Genomic DNA, 17,188 nt, shown 5'->3' with positions numbered 1-17,188 from the left:
GACACGCTTGCCTTGTGCTTAAGAGTGGAAACAGCAAACACCCCGTGGAAAAGTCAAGGCTTTCGGCCAACCCACAAATGGACTGGAATAATGCACACGCCATAGAACGTAGAATCATAAGGCTGGGTGGTCTTCAGGAGTCTTCTAGTCCAGGGGTGTCAAACTCATGTTGTCACAGCAGCATCACTTGACCTATTGGGACTTTTTTCCCCTTCGCTAAACCAGGTGTGGGCGTGGCCAACAGGTGACGCATCCGGCCCACCAGTGGTGGTATTCTACCAGATCGGCCCAGTTCTGGTGATCCGGTAGCAGTGATGAGCAGCGGAGACCGAACCGATTCTCTCCGCTGCTCTGCTGTTGGGCCCACCTGCCTGCCCAGGCTCCCATACTCACCTTTACCCTCTGAATTTGAAGCGCGGCTGCTTTGCGTGGCACAGAATAGTGCTGGCGTGGCAGCTGCTAAAGCGACCAGGATCGTGCAGGCTTGCAGGAGGTGAGTTAGAATGCCTCTGCGCCTGCACAAACGCCTCTCGCCTGTGCAAAGTGTACGTTTGGGGGCGGCACACACGCAAAGTGTGTGCACACACGCAAAGCACGCCCACCAAAGCATGCCCACCAAAGCAGTGGTAAAAATATTTGAATCTCACCACTGCGGCCCACGGGCCAGGAGTTTGACAGCCCTGTTCTAGTCCAATCAAGGCAGGGGCCTCATACCATCCCAGTGAAATGACTGTCCATTCCCTTCTTAGAAACCTCCAGTGATAGAGCACCCAAGCTCTGGAGGAAAGCTGTTCCGTCGATTAAGTGTTCTCACTCTCAAAAAGTTTCTCCTTATTTCTAGGTTGGGTCTCTCTTTAAGGATCTTGTGGGACTGTTGTTCTGGAAAGATTCAAGCTACAGTGAACTAAATTCCCAGGTTCAGAAAAAGGTGTTTCTACCATTTCTTTTCATCCCTAAAAATAGGTTTTCTACCCATTAACATCCAATAAAAGGTGTTTCCGCCGTTTGCTCTTCCTCAGACATTCTGTCTGCTTATATCTTCTCACCCCATTATATTATTTTGTTCATACCTGTGCTGACATGTCTAGCAGTTTATAAATTGTTAATTTAGTGCCTTCTGCAGCTTTGAGAAAATCTACCAGATTGCCTAGAAGGAAGAAAGGGAAAAATAAGTCAGAATATGCTCAGTGCCTTTTCACAATTATAAGTACACAAATACAAAATTATGCTTACAAGAGTAATAGGCTCTATTTTCTATTATCTTTTTTTCCAATCATCAAAAGCATGACTCAGTTTATTTAAAGTTTATTTTCTGTTTCCCACAAAAAGTCTATAAGAGATTTCTTGTTAGCCATAAATGTAGATTTTTTCCCCCTCTAATCAAGGTAGTCAATTTAGCCATCTTTGCAAGCTTTATGGTCTTCACCAACCATTCCTCCATTGTGGGTTGTGCCAAATCTTTCTCCTTTTGTACGTATCACATCCATCAATCCCCCAAAAAGTCTCCAATTTCATTTTTATATTAATCTTTAAAATCCTTGAAATTAGTGTATATAGTTTTATCTAAAATGTTCTAACTTTTTTATACATCCACCAAAGATGATTGCGTTATTCACATTTAAAACACAAGAGCTTTCTGTATTCTAGACCAGGCCTAGCAACATTAAGACTTGTGGACTTCAACTCCCAGAATTCCCTAGCCAGCAAGTCCATGCATCTTAAAGTTGCCAAAGTTAAGACCACCTCCCTCCCCTCCTCCCTCCCTCCCTCCCCTCCCTCCCTCCCTTCCCCCTTAATCTCCCCTCCCTCCCCTCCTCCCTCCCTCCCTTCCACCTTCCTCCCTTCCACCTTCCTTCCTCAGATGTGAGTGTTTCAAACTCTTTCAACCATGCTGTTTTATACTGAAGAAACTCTCCTTAGATTCCTTGCTCTCTTAAAATTGCTGCCACAATTAGAGAATTCTAAGTCATACATCACATACAAACACACACTCTCAAGGAAAAGTTTACTCTATGCTTTCTTTGAACCTAAATGGGCTTCCAATATTTACCTACAGTATGGTTCATCAATTACATTCCCCAAGAAAATATTTGCAAATTCCTTATATGGGGGATAGATGCAGATGTGGGCTGCTGCAGGTTTGGGTGGGTTTACCCCAAACCCCTTGTTCTGATTCTCTGTGGTTTGGAAAACCAGAAAATTGGACCACTGGCTGGCCCCGATCCCCACCTGTTTTTGGGCCATTTTCTGGGTGAAAAACGGCCTGAAAAAGCCCCCCAAAATGGCCTGAAAACTGCCTGAAAAACAACCTGAAAAGAGCCTCAAAATGGTATGTTTGGGGGGCTGTTTTCAGGCCATTTTTGAGCTGTTTTCAGGCTGTTTTTCCATCCAAAATCAACCTGAAAATGGCCCCCAGAACAACTTGAGAACGGCCCCCAAAACGGCTGAAAAACAGGCCTAAAAACAGGTGGGGGTGGGGCCAGCCAGTGATGGGATTAGCCCGAACCGGCTGAATCCCGCCTGTTCTTTTGAGGCGACTGGCCGGGAGGCAGGGCTGGATGTGATGAGTGACATCACCCACCCAGTCACATGACCAACAGGCCATGCCTACCCAACCACAGAACCAGTTGTTAAAAAAATGTGCAGCCTACCACAGGATAGATGGGGTTGTTGAAGATCAAATTGGTAAAGGTGATGAACCCTTATTCCAGCACTTGGCAGAGCCAAAAGCCTGACTTCCAGTCCCCTGCCATCTCTGGGGATATCTTCTTTGACATTGATGTTCCCCTCTCCGATTCTCAGAATGTACTTGGCCTCTTCAGTAGTTGACCTTAGCAACAGGGGTGGGATACGACAGGGTTAACTACTAGTTCGGGATTTATGAGCTTCCCTGCACGCTGCAAGCTGCGCGCCTGTAAATCGTCATCAGCATGCTGCGTGCAGAGAAGCAGTCTTTGAAACAGCCCTCTTTTCCTGCTTTTTTAACTGCAGCTGTGCCTCGTTCGGCAGCTGAAGTTGAAAAATCAGGAAATAAAGATCAGGTAAGAGCCCAGGTGGGCGGGTGGGCAAAAACATCAGCAGACATAGAACCGGTTCTATGTCTGCTGCTCTTCAGAGCTACCAGTTCTACAGAGGTGGACAGAACCGGTAGAAACCCACCCCTGCTTAGAATACACAGCACGACACTAGCTATCTTCTTCCTGTTCTTCAGGAGTGCCTCTAATAATGGCTACTGCTGGGAATTCAGATTGACATTTGGATACCCTTAAACCCCTAATCATTCTCTCATGGAATATTGCAGGTTGGAATATGAAATTCCAAGATTTTGCTTTTATATTCCAGGGGTCTCCAACCTTGGCAACTTTAAGACTTGTGGACCAACTCCCAGAATTCCTCAGCCAGCAAAGAGTTGAAGTCCACAAGTCTTAAAGTTGCCAAGGTTGGAGACCCCTGCTCTATTCTGTCAGCCTAGGAAAAGACCCAAATACCCCCTCATTTGGAGAAGCAGATGCATGCATGTCTGTGCACATGTGTGTGTATTTCCCCTCCTCTAGCCTTCTCTTCTCAATTTTGGTTCAAAGCCAAGTTCTTCTGCTGGGACAGCAAAATCTCACAGGAAAAAAATGTGGGGGGAAAAAGGTTCCAGATGCCTTAAACCAGAGTGAAAATCTCTGATTTTCTTTTCAAACTCAAGAAACACAGTTGCCTGCTCTTGAGCTGAGAGGAGACTGAAATTATTCTCACTGATTTGTTTAAAACCCTGGCAGCCCAAAGCGAGAGATGGAAATCAGCTATTATATCATAGCATATTAGGGTTTCCATTGTGATAAATCAGCAAGAATTCTGCATTCCAGAAGGCTGAACACTGCAGGGTCAAATGGCAGGCAGAGTAAAAAAAAATTCATCCTGGCTGATTTGCTGCACATGCTCCTGAGGGTCAGAATATCCAGCCCTCCTCATGTGTTACTTGGCATGTGCAGATATGATTTAAAAAGTCAAAACAGTGAAAACCTTGTCCCTTTTCAATGTTTGTGCAACTCACATAAAGTGTTGGAGCTTCTATCGTAAAACTGTTGCTACCATCTTGACTTTCTTGACCCCACTACCCTCTGTAGACTTTTTTTCACACTCTTTTTCACAAGATATTTCTTGGACACTAGTCACTTCCACGTGTTCTAAAATGACAACGTTATCACTTTTGCGCTCTAGGGTTCATATAGTCCTTGTTTACCAACCATAATTGGAACCAATGATTTGGTTGTTAAGCAAAATGGTCACTAAGGGAAACTGTAACTGTGCTTATGACCTGATGTCAGCTGTGTCCTTTGCTTTACAGGCTTATGAAGGTTGTAAGTGGTTGTAAGATAACTTTTTCATGACCATCATAACTCTGAAAAGTTGCTAAATGAGGACTACCTGTATGGGGCAAGGATCCTAGATCCCCTGGTAAAATAATGTGGGAGCTTTCTGTGAGCTTGGTGAAATGATTGGGAGGGGGACGATGAAATTGACTCCATGGGATAAAACAGGCAGGTGGTGAAACTGACTAGAGAAAGTCCAAGAGGCAAGTAGACAAGGCTGTTTCTCCATGGAAAGGAAAATTCCTTAAGAAAAGGAAAACTATGCTGCACAATGATGAAGGTTGGGCCGAATGCACTTCCAGGAACTGAAAGTTAACCTGAAATATACCAGCCCAGTAACAATTACAGCGCACCCACGCACAAGTCTATTGATGGCCAAAGAATCTGTTCACACATCTGCCTTCTTGCAGTTTTGGACGTGTGCATTCTAGGCTTAACAGGGAAGATAGCATAGGCTGTGCAGCTCCCTTTATCATCTGCCTCATGCATGCCCAGTGGGTTTTGGAAAAGATCTGCCACTTCAGTGCTGCCTGTGCAGGGAGGTCCACCATGTGGATTCTGCCTATCATTCTGCACATCAGCCTCTGGGTTGCAGGTTTGGTGTCAAGTTTGCAGAACCTCTGACCCTTTGGCTTTGGGATGCAACAGGGAATGGGCTGCGGTTGGTGGACTATAAAGTTCAAATACAAGAGCTCACCACTACAGTAGCTTAATTCGTAGAGAGAAGAGTCCAGAGTTAGATGAAGGCCAACTAGTACCTTAAGCAGTTGATGCCCTTTGGCTATTTCATGGCTTAATTGACAAAGACATTGAGACTCATGGAGGCTAAACGCTATCTGTGACTAGGAGAGAGTTAACAGCAAGATAGCTGGAGTGGGGTACTCTCTGGTTTCCCACCACCCCCCTTCCCTTAAGCATGCTGTTATTCTGCACGAGAGAATAGATGGTAGGAAGCCCTTCCCAGATCCCCCAGCTATTTTTGTATCCTGGCAGGCTCTGCTCCTTTTGTAGATAGCTAAATTGCGAGAGCCTTTCGTTTCCTTCCTTTTCTCCATTGCCTTGTGCCAAATCCTGCAAGATCTCTTCCAAGCCCGACTATCTGGAGCAAAGGGAACTGTGCAAAATAACTTGGTTGGCTCTGAAATAACAGGGGGGATAAACTACATGTAAGTCCTGGACTTACAACAGTTCATGTAGTGAACATTCAAAGTTACCATGGCAGAGAGAAAAAAGCTGTTTTTCACCCTCACGGCCATTGTAGCATTCCTCGTGGTCATATGATCAAAATTAGGGCCTTTGGAAACTGACTCATAGTTCTGGCTGTTGCAGGGCCCCAGGGTCATGTGCTCACTTTTTGCGACTTTCTGACAAGCGGAGTCAATGGAGAAGCCAGATTCATTTAACAACCATATTATCAACTTGTAGTGATTCACATAACAAAGGTAGCAAGAAACGGGGTGCAATGGGGCGAAATTCACTGAACAACTGTCTCACTTAGCAACACAAACTTTGCACTCAATTGTGGTTGTAAGTAAAGGTAGTCCTTTACTACCTATATAGGTAGTAAAAGACTACCTATAAAGAAAAACCCATTTGATGGGAAGCAGAGGTATTCAACAGGTTCTGACCAGTTCTGGAGAACCAGTAGCGGAAATTTTTAGTAGTTTAGAGAACTGGCCAGTCTCACCTCTGACTGGCCCTGCCAACCCCATCTCTTCTCTGCCTCCCATCGAGTCCCAGCTGATCGGCTGGCTCTTCTTTGGTTGCCCTGCATAGGAGAACAGAGCTGGAAAGCAGGTTAGTGGGGTGGGGAGGGAAGGGGGGATTTTGCAGTATATCCTTCCTGTGTCACACCCACCAAACCATGCCCACAGAACTGGTAGTAAAAGTTTTTGAATCACCACTGAGGTGAATGTTTGTGGAGGTATAATAATACAGGTGGGAAATGATGATAGACATATAGACAGACAGAGGTAAACAACTACCCAACTCCATTCAGTGTAGATTTTCAGGTGATTGTACTTTACTGTGGGGTGATCTGCTTGGTATTACAGGTAGTCCTTGATTTATGACTGTTGCAACATCCCCGTGGTCACATAATAAAAATGCAGACATTTGGCAACTGGCACATCACTTGCAAAGTCCCCAGCCATATGGTCACCTTTTGCCACCTTTTGATAAGCAAAGTCAGTGGGCGGGGACATGGGGACACCAGATTTATTGAACAATCAACATAATTCATTTAAAAACTGATTCACTTAACTGTGGCAAGAAAGGTCTAAAACTGGGCAAAAATCACTTTACAACCCTCTTGTTTAGCAATTTACATTTTTTGGCTCAATTGTCGAGGACTATCTATCCTAGTAGGTGACATTATTTAAAAAAAGGCTTCTCTGCAGTGTTCTAGTCTGTTTATTTGGGAGAGGACAAATGCTTGGCAGTGATTCCTTGAAATGTTCACCAGTTTTGTTTAAGGTCGTATCAATCTCAGTTACTGAGAATTTCATGGAAATGTTACAGAAATAGTTTCCCATTGTCTTATCTTCTAACAGCTATATTTCAAGTTCCCGTCTAGCTTTACAGACCCAGGATTTCCTAGCTATCTCCCAGCCAACTCCTAATTAGGGCCAATCCTGATCAGTTTCCCAAGATCAGCCAAGATTGCAAATCTGCCACCACCAAACTCGGGCAAATTTTGATAGGGCCCCAATTTGGGCAATCTTTGGAAGGGAGACAGGAGTATCCTGAAATTGAGAGCGAAAGTGAAATATTTGCACCGTACTTTATTTCTAATGTGTGTATAATAAAAGACTTATCTAGCAATGGACATAAACAAAAGCCCTTCCCTCCAACTGATCCCATGCAATGGCTTCTAAATTTCAGAGCCAAGGATGTAATAGATCAGACCAGTGGTGGGATTCAAATATTTTTTACTATGGATTCTGTGGGCGTGGCTTGGCAGACATGGCATGGCTTGATGGGCATGGCTTGGTGGGCATGGCAGGGGAAGGATATTGCAAAATCTCCATCCCCTCCCCACTCCTGGGGGAAGGATTCTGCAAAATCCCCATTCCCTCCCCACCCCACTACCCTGCTTTCCAGCTCCGTTCTCCAGTGCAGGGCAACCTGGGCAGGGCCAATCAGAGGTGGGATTTGCCGGTTCTCCAAACTACTCAAAATTTCCGCTACCAATTCTCCAGAACTAGTCAGAACCTGCTGAATACCATCTCTGGATCAAAGACTCAAAGATGTTGGTGCTTCATACAATACTCAAAGTGAGCCAGGGAAAAAAGAACAGGTATACCTATGCATTTAACATAGAGACAAATATCTCAATACTGCCATTTTATCAAAAATAATTAACCAGATGCTCTCGAGGAAAATAGATTTGAATGAATCTTTGTAAAATGCCTAAGAAATAGTTCCGTAGAATGTCCGTGTTTCACCATGGAGCAGCTGGTTTTTTATGTTGTCAAAAATGGGATAGCATCTACCATAATTATAGTTCAGATGTTCATAACTAGCAATATCTTTCTCCCCCCTTTTTCCCCCAAGTCCCCAGGATGGCTTCATTTTGCCCCAACTCACATCTGAAACATAACATCATCCTTGATTGCTCTGTGTTAGCTATGGTTTCCTCTTAAGTGCCCCAAGCAATCACTGTTTTACCATTGGTACACAGTCAAGTATCTGTTGACACCTCAGAAGTACCAACTTCCTAGAGGTTAACAGATGGGAAGAGGAGGAGATAACAGAAAAGTGGGGAGGAGACTTTCCTGAGAAAATATGAAATGTGGAAAGCACATTTAGAAAACAATACCTAATAGAATCGGAATAAACCTGCAAAATTTCCCACTTCCGAGTCAGAACCAAACTTCATCCATATGAAATGAGAGGAAACATTCTCAGAAGCTCACCTTTTTCCATATACTCTGTAATGATGAACATGGGCCTTTGAGTTACCACTGCATAGAGCCTCACCAGGCGTGCATGGCGCAGTTTCTTCATCAGGTTGGCTTCAGCCAGGAAGGCTTCAGGTGACATGCTGCCTTGTTTCAAACTCTTGATGGCCACTTTTGTGTGGCCCTTATAGTAGCCTATGGAGGGAGAGAGGGAAGATATGGGCCCAGGGCTAAGCCTGAATTCCTCATTGCTGGACATAAATCAACAGTTGAAGAGGAAACTCTCCATCATTTTGGTCTAGCAGTAGGCCTGTTTGTGAGGGAAGGGGGTCAGGTAAGTTATGATGATGGCCAGGACTACACAACTGAAACCATGCATTTTTCTTCATGTATCACATGGTCCATGTAAAAACAGAGTAGGACTTCAGTTGTATGACTGTGAATGCCATCTAAACGTTTTCAGCACACAAACACGTGATGCCTCTATTCAGATAATGCCTTTATTCGGATAATGCAAGCCTTGAGCCCTTCATGCACTTTTGAACCCAACAGCTGTGTTCATACAACATATTTCACTGGGTTATGAAATTAACTCATTTCCTGAATCTGCACAATGTCTTGTAACGTGCAATAATCACATGAGTTGGATTCATACAAGCCATAAAGAAGCTAGCTGACATTGAATCTAACCAAACATAGCATTTTCTGCAAATGTAGCCTCCAAGTTTGCAACTGATCTGGTTAACATTGTGATACCAACACAGCCGTTGTTTTTCACAGCAGTCATTTCCTGCCACAAACAATTTGACAGAAACTAAATTAAAAGCTCAGCAGCAAAGTTGGTCTATACTGAGAATCCTACTTCATCAAACAAATGGTTAAAATTATGTAAAATCATTTCAGTAATTTTTTAAATAGGAGACAATTAAGGCAATGACATTTGGTGGGTGAAACTAGATGGTAAACATTTGCATGGAGGTCTTTATTGTCACTTGAAAAAGATCAGGGAGTATAAATGGCTTAATTTCTTTCTAATCTTTGGTATCATGAGAGCCAGTCTGATTCAGTGATTAAGGCACCAGGCTAGAAGCCAGGAGACAATGATTTCTAGTTCCATCTTAAGCACCAAAGCCAGCTGGGTAACTTTGGGCCAATCAACACAGAACACAGTGAGTTCTAATCCGACTTTAGGTATGAAAACTGGCTGGGTGACTTTGGGCCAGTCACTCTCTCTCAATCCAACCCACTTCGCATGGTTGCTGTTATAGGGAAAATAGGAGGAGGAAGGATTACATAGGAGGATATACAAAGAATAAAGATGGGATAATAACAACAACAACAACAACAACAACAGCCTTTTCTAATAAAAGCATGGCTTCTTGAATTGCTGAAAGTCATGGCTGAACAGAGTATTCATGAATCCACACCCCACTTACCCATCCAAACTTCACCAAACTGCCCTGCTCCCAGTTTCTCCACCAGCTTCAGGCTCTCCCTGGGTACTTCCCATTCATCCTGCCACCAGGGCTTCTGTGGCTTCTGAGTTTGGCAAGGCTTGGAAAGGCGGGTGCAGAGACCATCCTTGTTACCTATGAAAAGGATGGTGCAAAGGAGAAGAGTCAATAGATCAGAGGAAGACCAAAGGACCAAAGCACTGGACCATGTCTGCGCATGGAGAGCATTGGAGCTTTGCAGGACAAAGCATAAAAGAAGGTCATCCAAAACATCCTCAGAAAGGGCGACTTCTCATACGTGGAGCCATTTTTACAAATAACAAGCACTATTCTAGAACAGGGGTCTCCAACTTTGGCAACTTTAAGACTTGTGGACTTTAACTCCCAGAGTTCCCGGGAATTAAAATCCACAAGTCTTAAAGTTGCCAAGGTTGGAGACCCCTGTTCTAGAATAGTGCTTCTCAACCTCAAAACCTTCAAGAAGTTTTCTTAAAGCGGCTGAGGTTGAGAAACACTTTTCCCGGATGGTGCAAATTCCAGGACAACAACTACATTAGTGCCTTAGGTGCTAAAACCACAGAAACCATGTGGCCCTTGAGAGCCCTTACATTAGCATCTCCAACATTAGGAGACCCCAAGTCTTTCTGTATGAGAAGAGCAGGCAGCCCAGTCCCACCCAAAAGAGGCTCTCCAGCAGCTTCTTGAGCCTTACTGGTATAATGTTCTACCAGGCTGTGCAAGCTGTCAAAGGTGATACGAGGAGAGATGTAGAACCCGCCACCGTCCATATTACGTATCTTATAGTGCTTCACAACTTCTCCTTGGTTCTGGTCAAAATCTCGCACAGAGAGGGAGAAGGAGTCTGGGGAGAAACATAATGCAGTTATTTTTCTGTCCCTTTCTCAGAGAGAGAGAGGAGGGGGGGCAAGCATTACTTTCCTTGCTCCAAAATGCTTCCTTGCCTGGCTGGGACAGTTAAGAAAGGACTTGGGAGTGAAGAGGAGGAGTTTAAACTAGATGTGTATTGGTAGGAAGAGACCCACATTAATCTTTAGAAGCTAACAATCAGAGGGACACATTTTAATATTTTTCCTCATTTTTGCTCACAAAAGCTTCTTCCTTTTGACGAAATAAGCCAGTGCCCACAGAGAAGCAGTCAAAAAAGTCAAAATGGCAGCCCCATTGAAGCAATTAAACCCCCATCCCTTTTATGGGATTAAATGGGGCAAATCTTCCCTCTTTTTGTTGTGGCTGCCTTCTTGACTTTTTTTGAGCACTTGCCTGAGGCACACATTTAGAAGTAGTCATTGATTTACAACCACAGTTACAACCAGTGAGAACCAATCATAAATCACTTTTTTCAGTGCTGCTGTAATTTTGAAGAGCCTCTAAGTCTAAACAAATGGTTGTAAGTTGACAACTACCCATAGTTCTCCTGCTTATTTGAGGCTCAGCATTTGATATCTCTGCTATTGCATCTTTTCAACCCAACATGTTCAAATCTTTGATAGAGAGAAACTGGTGGCAGAGTTTTTAACAGCACCATCTCTGGCTTCTCAGTAAAAGATAGAAGGGAAACCTTTACTGGTATCTGCAAAACAGCAGCTAGGATATGAGATTTGGGGGACAGCTAAGAAAGGATTTGGAAATGAAGAGGGGTTCAAACTGATGTGTATCTATAGAAGCTAACATTCAGAAGGACAGACTGTAATAATTTTTCTCATTTGTGTATCTATAGAAGCTAACATTCAGAAGGACAGACTGTAATAATTTTTCTCATTTGTGTATCTATAGAAGCTAACATTCAGAAGGACAGACTGTAATAATTTTTCTCATTTTTGCTCACAAAACTTCTGCCTTTTGATGAAATAGGCCCGTTTGAAAAGATGCTACTGAAACTGGATGGGGAAAAGAATTCAGAGACAAATCTCACAGCTTAACAACATACAATTATTGTCAATTTTGTTGCAGACAGTATGGAGGTAGGTCAGATTGTGTGAGAGCAAACGAGAGGCTACAATTTAGCTGAACAAAATTCTCAATCTGGATTTGTCAGCCATCAGACAGAGGCAGGGGGAAGCTTGTGGATAGAGTGATATCTACCCTAATGCAGTGTTTCTCAATTGTGGTAGCTTGGAGATCGGTGGACTTCAACTCCCAAAATTCTATACCCCATTGCCCACTGGTTGGGGAATTCTGGGAGTTGAAGTCCTTCCATCTTCAAGTGCCCCTATTTGAGAAACACTGTGTTAAACTAAACTTGCTCTCAAGTTGACTCTTTTCCATATTTGTTCATTTATTTGTTCGTTTATTTGTATGCCATAAATTTTATGCCAGCTTCCATTATAGAAAGGGAACCAAAGCGGCACCAGAACATTTGCAACAGCAAAGGGACTTCCATTTTCTCCAATGCACCTGAAGGCAGCAGCTGGCTTGCCCACATTTCTTTTCGTCAGTTGCTTTGCTTTCTTGTGGCAAGAAAAGGAGGCTGCTGAAATTTCCAACGAAACTAAATCCTCTCATGGTTGCTCCCGCCCGCAGCTTCCCTCTGCCCAGTGATAGAGCCAGCCTTGACTCCAGCTGCTTCCAAGAAGAAGGCAGCAACGTTGTCAGTCAGAAGTATCAGACACCTTTCCTCCCTTTTCTTCTTCTTCTCCCCGCTCCTTCTCCTCCCCTCCCAAATGGAAGGATGACAACAGGGTGACAAAAAAGCGAAGTAATTGTACAACAATAGGCATGACTGGAAGCCCTTGAAGCTTTTAAGGAAGTGGTTGTCAGCCTTGCTCACCCCCCACCCAGAGAACACAGAAGTAGTGACTGGGACACAAGATAAGTCATTAAAAGGCAAATATTTTTTTCCCATAAACAATGAACATACTAACAAAATGCTAATAAAGGAATTAATGAGAGGCTTTAATGTTTTCTAGCATACAATGTTACCTTAATCAAGGAACTAGCAATGAGAAAACCACACTCACCTACCAACGCATGAAGAGTAAAGGGAACAAACCCCACCCTTCCTCACACTGATAACCTTACCTAGTTCGGTAATTAAATGTTTCTGCAAATTAACAACCAAGCTCAGAGACCATCAAGGACTCCATAGTTTAGCTTGAGCTATGAATATTCTTTTGTGTTGGAATTGATGGTTTTCTTGAGAAAAGTGGGGGGTTGTTCTGGTGTAGGGAATCCCAAGTTTGTTGACAGGCGGACTGGTTGAACATACAGAATAAGAGACTTGAAGAGTCTTAGAGGTCTTCTAGTCCAATCTCTTGCCCAAGCAGGAGACCCTCTACCATTCCAGACAAATGACTATCCAACCTCTTCTTAAAAACCTCCAGTAATGGAGCACCCACAACTTCTGGAGACAAGCAGTTCCACTGATTAATTTTTCTCATTGAGAAATAAATTTCTTCTCAATTTTAGGTTGGATCTCCCTTTGATAGGGTATATACCACAACTCACCACAGTCAACTTGCTGCGGCCAACTCACTGCAGGACAGCTCATTGTGGGGCAAGAATTACACTAATATTGAATAGTGGAATAGAATCATTAAAGAAAGGGTGCCAAAGGAGGGACAAAATGAAATGTGAGTGACAAAAATTAAAATATTTTTAATTATTTTAAATAATTAAATTGAATTGTTGAATTGTCTTGCAGCAAGTTGTCTCATGGCAAGTTGGCCATGGCGAGTTGTCCCACGGTAAGTTGGCCACGCAAATTGAACATAGTGAGATGACCAAGGAAAGTTGGCCATAGCAAGTTGGCTGCGGTGAGTTGCCCCATCTCACTTTGATAAGCTTCCACTAGTTACTTGTTGTCCTGCCATCTTCCTGTGACAGCTCCTCAAATATTGGAAGACTGCTATCATGTAAGGCACCCAAGGACCCTTCTCCAAAGTTTCCCTCTCCAATCTTTTTGTCATTTTCCTAATACAGAAGAAATGATGATAAGAGCCTTGTCTAAACAAATTACCTTTGGTGGATTCACTCTCTCGAATGAGGAAAGCACCATGTGTATTACCAGCAGCGAGAAGGCGGCGCTCAGCATCCTTCCTGCTGAGGGCTTTGAAAAACCAACTGCAAGAAACAACACATTGTTGTTTACAGAGTTCTATCCACAGCCCATTGTACATTCTATAGTTTTACGTAAGCGACCACAGCTATTCTGACTTAAAATGAAACAAGGTGAGGATATTGCTTATTACAGAAGAAAAGACGACATTTACATTTTAATTTGAAACCTTTTTTGGCCACTCTGCAAAATGAATATTCCTAGAATGGCATACAATAAATATTTCCACTATAGCTTATAAAATATACTATTTTTTTTAAAAAAAAATCCATATATTTATATTGATCCAGAAGAACAAAATAGAGAAAAGAGAACTGTAGTGTCACACAATCAAAAAACGTGTTTTGTTTCTTGCAAAACCATTCCCAAATTAGTCCATCTGCCTTAAGAACAAAAGCATTCACCATTTACCCAGTAAAGATCTTTTCAACCCCTACATTTTGTTCCCCTTCTCTTACTGTTGAATTAAAGAGCTATGTGTCTATACTACAAAAACCAGAATTGTGCAAGTAAAGTTGCTCCTTGGGACCCTCTGTGAAAGTGAACATTGGACTTTGAAGAAAAGAAGCACCAACACTTTAAAACAATGTTGAAGAAGACTCCTTGGTTGAGGCACAAATGACTAGTTTCAATTATTATGTTTTGATGTATTAGGTGAATACCCAGCTCCCTTGAAAGTCCAGACTGTTGGGAAAGATGTAAGAAAGGACAAGAAGAGGACAAGTAGCAACAAGGCGGAGGGACTCAATTACAGAGGTGAAGGATAAAACACAAGAAGACCTAAGGAATTAGGTTGGGACCATTTTACCCTGAAAAAAATTCTTCCTCAACTTTAGAGCACAAAAGGTAAGCAACTCAAGGGATTGTACTTGTCAGTGGTGACTAGACCATGATCTTGATGGATCAAGATCAGAGGTGATATTCAGCAGGTTCTGATCAGTTCTGGAGAACCAATAGTGCAAATGTTGAGTCGTTTGGGGAACTGGCAAATACCACCTCTGACTGGCCCCACCCCCATCTATTCTCTGCCTCCCATTGAGTCCCAGCTGATCAGTTGGGTCTTCTTTTGTCACCCTGCACAGGAGAACGAAGCTGGAAAGCAGGTTAGGGGGGTGGGGAGGAAATGGGGATTTTGCAGTATCCTTCCGCTGACATGCTCACAAAGCCACGCCCACTAAGCCATGCCCACAGAACTGGTAGTAAAAAAATTTGAATTCCACCACTGATCAAGATGAAGGTTGTGTTTTTTGTGTAACCTCTAAATCAAGGGTCTTCAAGCTGGGCAAGTTTAAGACTTCAATTCCCAGAATTCTTGAACTAACATGACTGGAGGAGGAATTCTGGAAGGTGACGTCCACAAGTCTTAAAGCTGTCAAGTTTGAAGATCCCTGCTCTAAATACTCTCCAGATATAGCTTTGAGGGAAACCTTGCAGTCAGGCTTACAGTGTGGTTCCCACAAAGACCAAAGTCCCTGTAACCACTTCCCTGGTGATGTCCACAGCATGGCCTCAAAAGATTTGATGCCTTGTGGTAAAAAAAGGAACCAACCAGCTACTTCTGTGGGGTAGAAAAATAGGAGGATGACTTCGAAGAAGGAAAATATCAGCTTAGCCTGAAACAGAGCCGGGCATGAAGGAGAAATTCAAATTAACCCTGTCTTGACCCTTTTGGATAATCAGGCTTTCGAGACTCTTTCATCATACCCCATAGAAAAAAGGGAGAGTGTAGTATGGGGTCTGTTTCTTGATCTGCCCAACCTTAAAGGGCTGAGAAAATAAATGGTTGATGAACTTGGTGTGGGGCTAAACATAACAGAATAATAGAATGAGAGTTGGAAAGGACCTTGGAGATCTTCTAGTCTAGACCAACCCCATGCTCAGGCAAGAAGCCCTATACCATTTCAGATAAATAGTTGTTCAATCTCTTCTTTAAAATATCCAATGTTGGAGTATTCACAACTTCTGGAGGCAAGGAGTTCCACGGGTTAATTGTTCTCCCTGTCAGGAAATTCCTCCTTAGTTCTAGGTTGCTTCTCTCCTTGATTAGTTTCTATCCGTTGCTTCTTGCCTTGCCTTCTGGTCCTTTGCAGAAACAATTGACTGACTCTTCTTTGTGGCAGCCCCTGAGATATTGGAACACTGCTATCATGTCATCCTTAGTCCTTGTTTTCGTTAAACTAGACATACCCAATTTCAGCAACCATTCTTTCTATGTTTTAGCCTCAGGTCCCCCAATCATTTTTGCTGCTCTTCTCTGCACTCTTCCTAGAGTCTCAACATCTTTTTTACATCGTGGCAACTAAAACTGAATGCAGTATTCTAGGTGTGGCCTTACCAAGACATTATAAAGTGGTATTAACACTTCACGTGATCTTGATTCTATCCCTCTGTTAATGCTGCCTAGGACTGAATAGGGGTTTTTGGCTGCTGCAGCACATGGCTGGCTCATATTTAAGTGATTGTCCACTAGGACTCCAAGGTCCCTCTGACAGTTACTACTATTGAAGCAGGTACTACCTATAGTACTATACTTGTGCATTTGCCTAAACGTAGAGCCTTATTTTTTCATCGTTGGATTTTATTTTGTTAGAGAGGGCCCAATGTTCAAGTCTGTCAAGATCCTCCTGTATCTTAAGCCTGTCTTCTAGAGCAGGGGTGTCAAACTCACATCATCATGATGGCATCTTGTGATGTTTCGGGACTTTTTCCCCCTTTGCTAAACCAAGCATGAGCATGACCAGCACATGATATATCTGTCCCGCAGGCCATGAGCCCTGTTCTAGAGCATTGGCTATTCCTGCCATCTTGGTGTTGTCTACAAACTTGATAAGTTTCCCATCTATCCCCTCATCTAAATCATTGATTAAGATATTGAAGAGTACTGGGCCTAAGACAGAGCCTTGGGGCACCCCACTGCATAGGTCCCTCCATGTAGATGCAGTTCCATTGAGGACTACACATTGAGTACAGTTAGTCAATCAGTTATGAATCCACATGTTTCTATCTTATCAAGTAGTAGGTTGTGGACTATTTTGTCAATTGCCTTACTGAAGTCCAAGTAAATTATATCCACAGTCTTTCTCTGATTCACTAATTTTGTCACTTTATCAAAGAATGCAACAAGATTTGTCTGGCATGATGTGTTTTTGACAAACCCATGATGGATTTTGGTTATGACTTTGTTTGCCTCTAGTTGTTCGCAGATTTGTTGCTCGATTGTCTTTTCCAGAATCTTCCCAGGAATTGATATATTGAGGTATTTTTCAAGAATCTTCTCATTGAGACTGATAGGTTTCCTGGATCCGTTTGTTCACATGTTCTTGTGATATGGGCAAATTTCTGCACCTTTTGTAGCTCTACTCAGATTTGCTGTTCATTTGCCTTGTTCCACAATAG

At 43.0% G+C, this 17,188-nt stretch overlaps 1 protein-coding gene across 1 annotated transcript in view; it reads right to left on the bottom strand.

Annotated features, from left to right (window-relative positions):
* The window catches only part of LCK (LCK proto-oncogene, Src family tyrosine kinase), a 36,237-nt gene that overhangs the window by 3,820 nt on the left and 15,229 nt on the right, over positions 1–17,188 (bottom strand). Inside the window, exons 6-10 of the mRNA XM_026673696.2 lie at positions 13,694–13,797; positions 10,430–10,579; positions 9,700–9,852; positions 8,279–8,458; positions 1,071–1,147 (exon numbers count right to left, since the gene is read on the bottom strand). Of these exons, the coding sequence (XP_026529481.1) occupies positions 1,071–1,147; positions 8,279–8,458; positions 9,700–9,852; positions 10,430–10,579; positions 13,694–13,797 (664 nt within the window). The remainder of the gene's footprint in view (positions 1–1,070; positions 1,148–8,278; positions 8,459–9,699; positions 9,853–10,429; positions 10,580–13,693; positions 13,798–17,188) is intronic.

The sequence above is a fragment of the Notechis scutatus genome, chromosome 8 (genome assembly GCF_049901735.1).
Source record: "Notechis scutatus isolate UNSWTSFEM ecotype Mainland chromosome 8, rNotScu1.2, whole genome shotgun sequence".
NCBI classification, from domain to species: Eukaryota; Metazoa; Chordata; class Lepidosauria; order Squamata; family Elapidae; genus Notechis; species Notechis scutatus.
This window is presented reverse-complemented; position numbering and strand designations above follow the sequence as displayed.